This window comes from Morone saxatilis, unplaced genomic scaffold, assembly GCF_004916995.1.
Source record: "Morone saxatilis isolate NCDOM2014 unplaced genomic scaffold, NCSU_SB_2.0 Contig18, whole genome shotgun sequence".
In the NCBI taxonomy this organism is placed as follows: domain Eukaryota; kingdom Metazoa; phylum Chordata; class Actinopteri; family Moronidae; genus Morone; species Morone saxatilis.
This window is the reverse complement of record NW_023339740.1, coordinates 9,524,105-9,531,279: the sequence shown is the minus strand read 5'-3', so window position 1 is coordinate 9,531,279 and position 7,175 is coordinate 9,524,105. Positions and strand designations below refer to the sequence as shown.

The 7,175-nt window shown below is 42.7% G+C and overlaps 1 protein-coding gene across 2 annotated transcripts in view; it reads right to left on the bottom strand.

Moving 5' to 3' along the window:
• Positions 1-5,963, bottom strand: part of LOC118328350 (paxillin-like) — a gene marked incomplete at its 5' end in the record, with an annotated part of 13,999 nt that extends 8,036 nt beyond the window's left edge. The window contains 7 exon segments of one of the 2 annotated variants that reach the window (XM_035662039.1): positions 1,008-1,274; positions 2,227-3,702; positions 4,497-4,644; positions 4,786-4,981; positions 5,178-5,314; positions 5,540-5,625; positions 5,788-5,963. In XM_035662039.1, the coding sequence (XP_035517932.1) occupies positions 1,008-1,274; positions 2,227-3,702; positions 4,497-4,644; positions 4,786-4,981; positions 5,178-5,314; positions 5,540-5,625; positions 5,788-5,963 (2,486 nt within the window). 2 annotated transcript variants of the gene reach the window in all.
• Positions 5,964-7,175: the final 1,212 nt, after the last annotated feature.

Below are 7,175 nucleotides of genomic sequence, written 5' to 3'. Positions count from 1 at the left end.
GAGGTGTCGGAGGGGGAGGAGGTAGTGGCGGAGGAGTCTGCTTGACTGGGGGTGGCTTTTTGGGGGCTGGGGGAGATTGCGGAGGGGGGAGGACTTTTCTCTGTGGGGCAGGTGATTCTGGGGGGATGACAATCTGGGGGAAAGAAGGAAAAAGGAAACAGCAAAGAAAAGGAGAGCAAACAGATAATAAACAAAAACAGGGGTCAGAATGGAGAAAATTAAATGGTAAGAGAAACAAAATTGGCACCATAAACTAAACTGTTTTAAAGTGGCTGCCAAAGACAAATACATTTTTTATTGCATGTATGAAACATCATCATTTATTAATATTGCAGTTAATTTCTGACGACCAAACAAACCTAAGGCTAAACCATCAGGAGGGACGATATATCCATGTATTCCACTGCATGGTACGGCTCAGGCTCCACTCTTTTTTGGTTTTCAATTGTCAAAGGTTGTGGATAGTACCTGGTACTTTTTCTTGCATGTGTGACACCTTGGTTGACGGTCTAAGCAAGCTGAGCCAATACTCAACGGTGGAATGAAAACCCTGCAGACCACTGATTGGTCAGAGCGACTTGTTTCTAGAATTGTCACGTGAGCGATATTGACATCCTGCACGCTGACTGAAACTTGTGACCGCAATTTTTTTTGTTCTACTTTTTAAAGGCAGCCTGAAAAACCACACCATGGTCAAGAGACGTTCCTCAGTTTGGCTCTTCATGAAAGGATCTTAAAAGGAAAGGACATCCTCCATTGTGTGATTGTGTTGCGTTGAAGATGACATGGCAGTTTCATGCTGCGAAGCTTTGACGACCAGCTAAGAATTCCGCTTATATTGAGGGGCTGCCAGGTGTAATATAAAACAAAATTGAGAAAAGGGCCTGTAAAGTACTACCAAAAGCACATCGAGTCGAGCTGAGCAATGGAAACACGGCTATAAGTTCCAACTCTTTAACAGGGTCCTAGAATAGCACTGACTCCTGCTGTGCGCCTCTAATGTCTACCTTATCCACACATGGATGGGCCCCTTCTTCCCGTGTTCGCTGTGGGTTGGACATAACGATGACTCCTTCTGTCAGCCAATCATCTGGCTGTTTACGCCTGCGCTCCGCTCGCCCAATTCCCAGTTTCCCCTGCAGCTCTTCAATGAGTCGGTCTTGCGAGTTGCTCTTATTCACAATGATCGGTCCCATTTTACGCCGCAACATTCCCTCCCTGAACATTGGATGCACATTGGAGGTCTCTTTGGTGCGCCGGATAACCGACTTGAGCTGGAGAGTAGATGATATAAGGAGGTGTGGGAAGCTGGCGTTGTGCCATTCACCAGAAAGGTCCATGTTTGGTTACAAACACAAGCAAGACGGGCCCAACACAGGGTGTCTCATTCAAGTGAACTGGCTCCAGACTTTTAAAAAATGTTTAAAATGGTGCAGAAGCTAAGGAAAGCCTTCCATTCCATTAAAAATAATGATCTACTTTCAAGTCTACTAAAAGCTACTCGTGTATCTGTGGCAGGGCATGCTGGATAGCTCAATTCAAAACAACACAAGTCTACCACAAAATGCTTGCACAGAAGTCTGCACATGCCAAAGCAAGGCCAACTATCAAACAAGAAAAGTTCTTGTGTGCTTTGTAGGTACATGTGCACATTCTTGGTGCAAATATCCATGAGCTAAAAAGAAGAAAATCTCCACCCAACTGTTTTTGTATTGACACCACATCAGTGATTAAAAACACATTTTTGCATCATCCATCGGTTACGTAAACATGACAGGCCAGACCCTGTGACTAACACAGCAATGTCGACTGAGGCTTGTAGGGGCGTGCAGAAACATCCTTTCAGCAAAGCTTTCAACTTCAGCCACAAATAGTCTCTGCAGGGAGATTTCTCCCTCAAGCCATTTTGCAATTGCTATGCAATGACACCACATGCATCACACTTTTCTCTTCATCAAGACACTTTGTGTTTTTGTACATTTGCACAGCTCCTTGAGTATTTGTAGGAGCTGCTCTCCCAAAATAAGCTCATTTCGGCAACTAGAGATTGCCAGAGAAACACTCTGTTTGAACAATTATCTGACACAGCCGTTCTGCCATTATTGTCAGGGATAATTAATATCTTAGGCCACATGGCCAAATAACAGAAAGACCACATGGGGTAATAAAGCCTCTCTAGCTTTATGCCAGCAGCTTATTTTGGGAGAGTCAAGTTGAGCGTCCTACTTGGCCAGAAGCAGATAGTCGCTCAACAGCAGAGGGTTGCTGTGTGGGCAGCTCCAGCGTTGCATCTGGTGTCCCGGGGCAGGTGGAGGGGGTGAAACACTCATCCATCCAGCTGGACTCAGTCATGGGTGTCAGGGTTCCCTCTCGACTGAGATCAGGGTAAATTCCATCCTCCTCCTCCCAAGATCTATCTTCATCTCCAAGCATAACAAAGGCAAGTTGCTGGTTCTCATTCGGTTGGGTGGAGTAGAGTTTGTCTAAAGCATCATCCAGTAAAGGCTCCCGGCATGGCCATGTTAAATCCAGTATTTCACCTCCCTGCTTTTCTGTAGGGGAAGACCTAGACCTTCCTAGACCCAGGGGAAGGCTATTTGATGGTATAGCAGCAAGCTGAACCGGTGAAGCTCTGGGACTGCTGGTGCCTGGAACTGTGTAAGTTTTTCTGGCGACTAAAGCAGGACTCTTAAGAACTGCAGTTTCACTCTTGGGAATTGTTACTGGACTTGAACGCCTTGGGAGTATTACTGAGCAATCATTCTTTGGCAATGTTTCAGGACTTAAACTCTTGGGTACACTTGCTGAACTAGAGATATTAGGTACTGTCACAGGACTTGCAATCTTTGGAACTGGACTTGAAAGTCTTGGAATTGACACTGGACTAGCACTTTTGGGAACTGTTTCTGGACTAGCACTCTTTGGGATGGTTACGGGACAAGTGATATTAGGGACTGTCACAGGACTTGCACTTTTTGGAACTGGACTTAAAAGCCTAGGAACTGTGACTGGACTAGCAGTCTTCGCCTCTGGACTATGACTAATAGGAAGTGGACTGTAGCTTTTAGGGATTGGGCTTGGACTCTTGTAAGGCTGATTTAGATTGAAGCCTTTAAGATCAGGTGGACTAGGGCTCTTGGCTCTAAGAATGGGATTAGGGTTAATAGACACAGTAACAGGACTAGGGCTCTTGCAAACGACTACTGGACTAAAGCTCCTGGCAGCAGTTACTGGACTAGAACTTCTGCCAACAGTAAGTGGACTTAATCTCTTTCCAAATGGACTTGAGACTTTACTAGTAGAGACTTTAGTGACTGACATATGTGTAGGGCTGATGGCTTCATTTTGACTAGGAGGCTTTATGGTACTAGAGATACTGAGGCTCTCCACATGAGAAATCTCAGAGGTTACACTGCTGGCATTATCCATCTGTTGGATCTGGGAGTACTGAAGGCTCTTGGACGATGCAATCAGTACAGTGGAACCTGCTGGAGATGTAGGGGCTGAGCAACCATCTTCATCTATATGTAGTTCCAGTGGAAGAGGGGTACAGGAGGGAGTAGTGTAACTAGAAGGTAAAAGAGTATCCATGGAACCAATATTAGGATTTATAGATGGGGCGGCCACTGCTTGGACAACTTCTGAACCAGCTACCAATGAAGGGTCTACTGCCTCTTGATTCACAGACAACTGAGAGCCAGACTGAATTAGGTGCATTAATGTAATGATCGCAATGTCCAAACAAAAACAAGACATACACAGTGGTAGAGAAAAGAGAAAAAGACCGGGAAAAACACATTGAGAATGAAGGGAAAGAACAGAAAGTTGTCTCACATACAAAGCCAAGCAAGGGCACAGTTCACTCAAATCTTCTCTGCAATCTCAAGTCTTAAAGTAATCCCTTCTAAAATATTACAAAACTTAACCTAAAATAAATAAAATACTTTTCTTCATAACATTTATCGCTATGTGATAATGGGCTTTAATGGGATACTAAATTGATGAAATGATTGCATTTTGTTATGTTGTCAATATGTTGATTTTGCTTTTTCAACCCACCAACTTCCTCCAATATTGCAAGCTTGCAACAAAATGTAAGGAAATTTGCAAATGTAGCACAAAAATGTGTAAATGTCATCCGAGACATGGTTTTGGTTATGTGTCACAACAAGTACAATCTAAGTTTAAAGCTGGTAACTACTCTATTACTTTGGTTACTACTATTACTGGTCAGTTAAAAAATATTTTTTTTCAAACAAAGCTGATCAAGCTGGTCCAAAAAAATCCAATAATCCATTTGACATTACAAATTAACAAAAATAAAAAAAAGACTGGTCTGATCCAATGCTTTTTCACAATTAATTCAACAGTCTTGCAAACCCCAAAACATCTTCAGCACAGTCCTAAACAGATGCACAATACCAAAAATAAACATCCTCCATTAAGTGTGCAAATCCCAATGACCCAAAATCCACCCACTTGTGAAACACACTCACGTTGCTTTGGACTTTGAAGTCAGACAGGGAGGCCATTAGCTCATCCAGCTCCCGTGTGGCAGAGGAGGCAGACATTCTGGCTTGCTGCTGTGCTGGGGTTTCCTCTAGTCCACCTGTTTGTTCGTCTGACACAACCAGCGGTGTGGGACTAAAGAAGAAAAGAACATGATCAACTCTATGTGTGGGCCTTCCACGTTAAATGTCAACATATAACATTCTTGAGCACGTATTTAAAACAACTGCATGCAATGACATCATTTCTATGTTCCTTTCATGATTTGTCCCTTACATGGGTGAGGGCACAGAACTTTCCAGCTCATCCAGAAGGCTCTCTACACTTGGTCGTACATCCTCTATTCCTCGAGCTGCTGTACTGCGTTTGGGCTTCTCCATTGTGGGTGGAGCAACCTTGCCTGCAGTAGAGACTCCATTCTCCTGGATATGGTGGATGACACTGCTGGCAGGCAGTGGGGGAGCTGCTTCTTCTATTACAGAAAAAAATGCAACATGAGTTTCCTTCATGGGTCCACAGTGCATTGTTGAGTACACTGAAAACACCAAAATACAGAGGAGGGAACAGAAAATACCACAAAAACAGAAGTGCCAAATTTAGGTAGTGATATGTGAGTTCTTTCAGAGAAACATAACCATGTAATAAACTGCAAAGTAATCTCTGTGTACCTTCTGTGGCGAAGGCAGGGGTGCTTTGCTGGACAGCGTTGAGCTCCAGCAGCAGGCGGTCCAGCTCAGACAGGTTGCTGCCCAAGGAGTTCATGGCAACAGCTGATGACTCACTACTCTTCTGCTTATTAGGGAAACTGTACAGTAGAGAGGAGAAACAATATTTATCACCAACAGCGCTATGGACTTAGAATGTTGCGAAACTTTGACACTGGCATCATTTGAACAGTTTTTATGGACTGTGTTTCTGTGTGTGTGCGTGAGAGAGAGAGATGGTGCAAACAAAGTAAAGTTAACTATAGTTCCTTCACTTTTTGGGACTGTTTATAAACTGATCCAACTAACATGAACTCCAGTCCTACCTGTATACGTGGTCCTCTTCACCTATGGGTTGGGTTGGACTGCTGCTGTCTCTGGACCAGGGACTTCTCTGAGCTGAGCTGAAAGACTGAGGAGAAAAAGTAAAGTCACTACAGAGTTTTCAGAAGACCATTTGTTCACAGCTAATTTAGGCTTTTATTCATGAGGAAATCAAAAACATTTTTTCAATTGAATAATTTATCTAACTTGCCATGGGCATATACACAATAACATTTATGTGTGCAGTTACCTCTGTTTCATCTAGTCCGTTTTGCTCAGAGGGAGTGGGTGGCACATGGGGTGGAGAGCAGATGTCCTGCTGGATCTGACCCCCAACAGGGAAGGAGTAGGCGGTCTCGTCAGACAGGAAGAGCGGGCGCTTGGAAATGTGGGATGTTGTGGACTCAAGGTCCGCCAACAAAGCATCTATGAAAATACAAAACAAAGATTTTATCATCACAGGCAGAGTGCTTTACAGAAATATTAGATTTAAAGGATTTTTGCAGCAATGGGACGATGTAACTGCGTTTTTCATGTATCAAATCCACTGCATTAGCATAAAACAGACTCATCTGGCATCAATAATTGGTTGTAAACTTTTTTTTAAATTGACTATTTCATATTTAATCCCATTGCAATATAAAATTACATCCATCCCTTACAACTTAAGCTTTACAGCTTTCTACTATTTAGCACTGCAAAACTCCTAGCAGCTCATCACGAGTTAGGTTGCATACACACAGGATTTAATAATTACAGCGTCTTTTGCAATCGTTCGAAAACCCATGTGCATTGACATCAGAGGCGGTTGTAAAAGTTGAATCATGCAGACTGTCACAGCCACTCCTTTGGTTACTCATTGACCCCTGTCTGCCTGGAGCCTTGACATGTCTTAAATCCCTGTCACTGTGCGACCAGGTCATACATGCTCAAACTTACCCTGTACACGGCAACAGCTACCATCGCTGCATGAAGGGGTTGTTTAGTATTTGCAGAGGAATGCAGGCCAAGAAAACAACTACAAATTTAGCAGACCTAACCAGTAGGTAGGACACATAACATTATAGGGGATTTAATGAAGAGCGCAGACTGTATTACTGAATGGCTTATTTTAGCGTGCTCACTCACCACAGCAGTGTTTAGTTTCTCTTGCAGAATTTCACAAGTCCTAAAAAATAAAACCCTCCATTTAACAAACTTGCTCTAACAAGAAACCTCTAAACTATTACTGTTTACACATAATAACACGTTTTCCATTATTCCAACCTATATTTGAAGCTGTTAATGGCAATGGTGTTGGCAATGTAAAATTCTAAATAAAGCAAAACCAAATAAACCATAGTTAGAAACAGCAAATGTTTTGCGCAACTACATTGACGTTTTATTCTTGATTGCATAAAAAAAAAAAATCAAACTGCACTCAGCTGTGAGGTTTTAATATAGGTTACATAATACTGTAACGTTAGGGTGTACAAAACACACTTAAAATAAAGCAGTATAAAGGCTGAGAAAGACAAAACCATAGCTTAAAAAGGAAAATGGAGATAAGACGTACCTTAGGAAAAAGACAAGACGTTACACCCAGGGAAATGAAGAGGAGATAATACAGAGAGAGAAGAAGAAGAAGTGGGGGAGGAA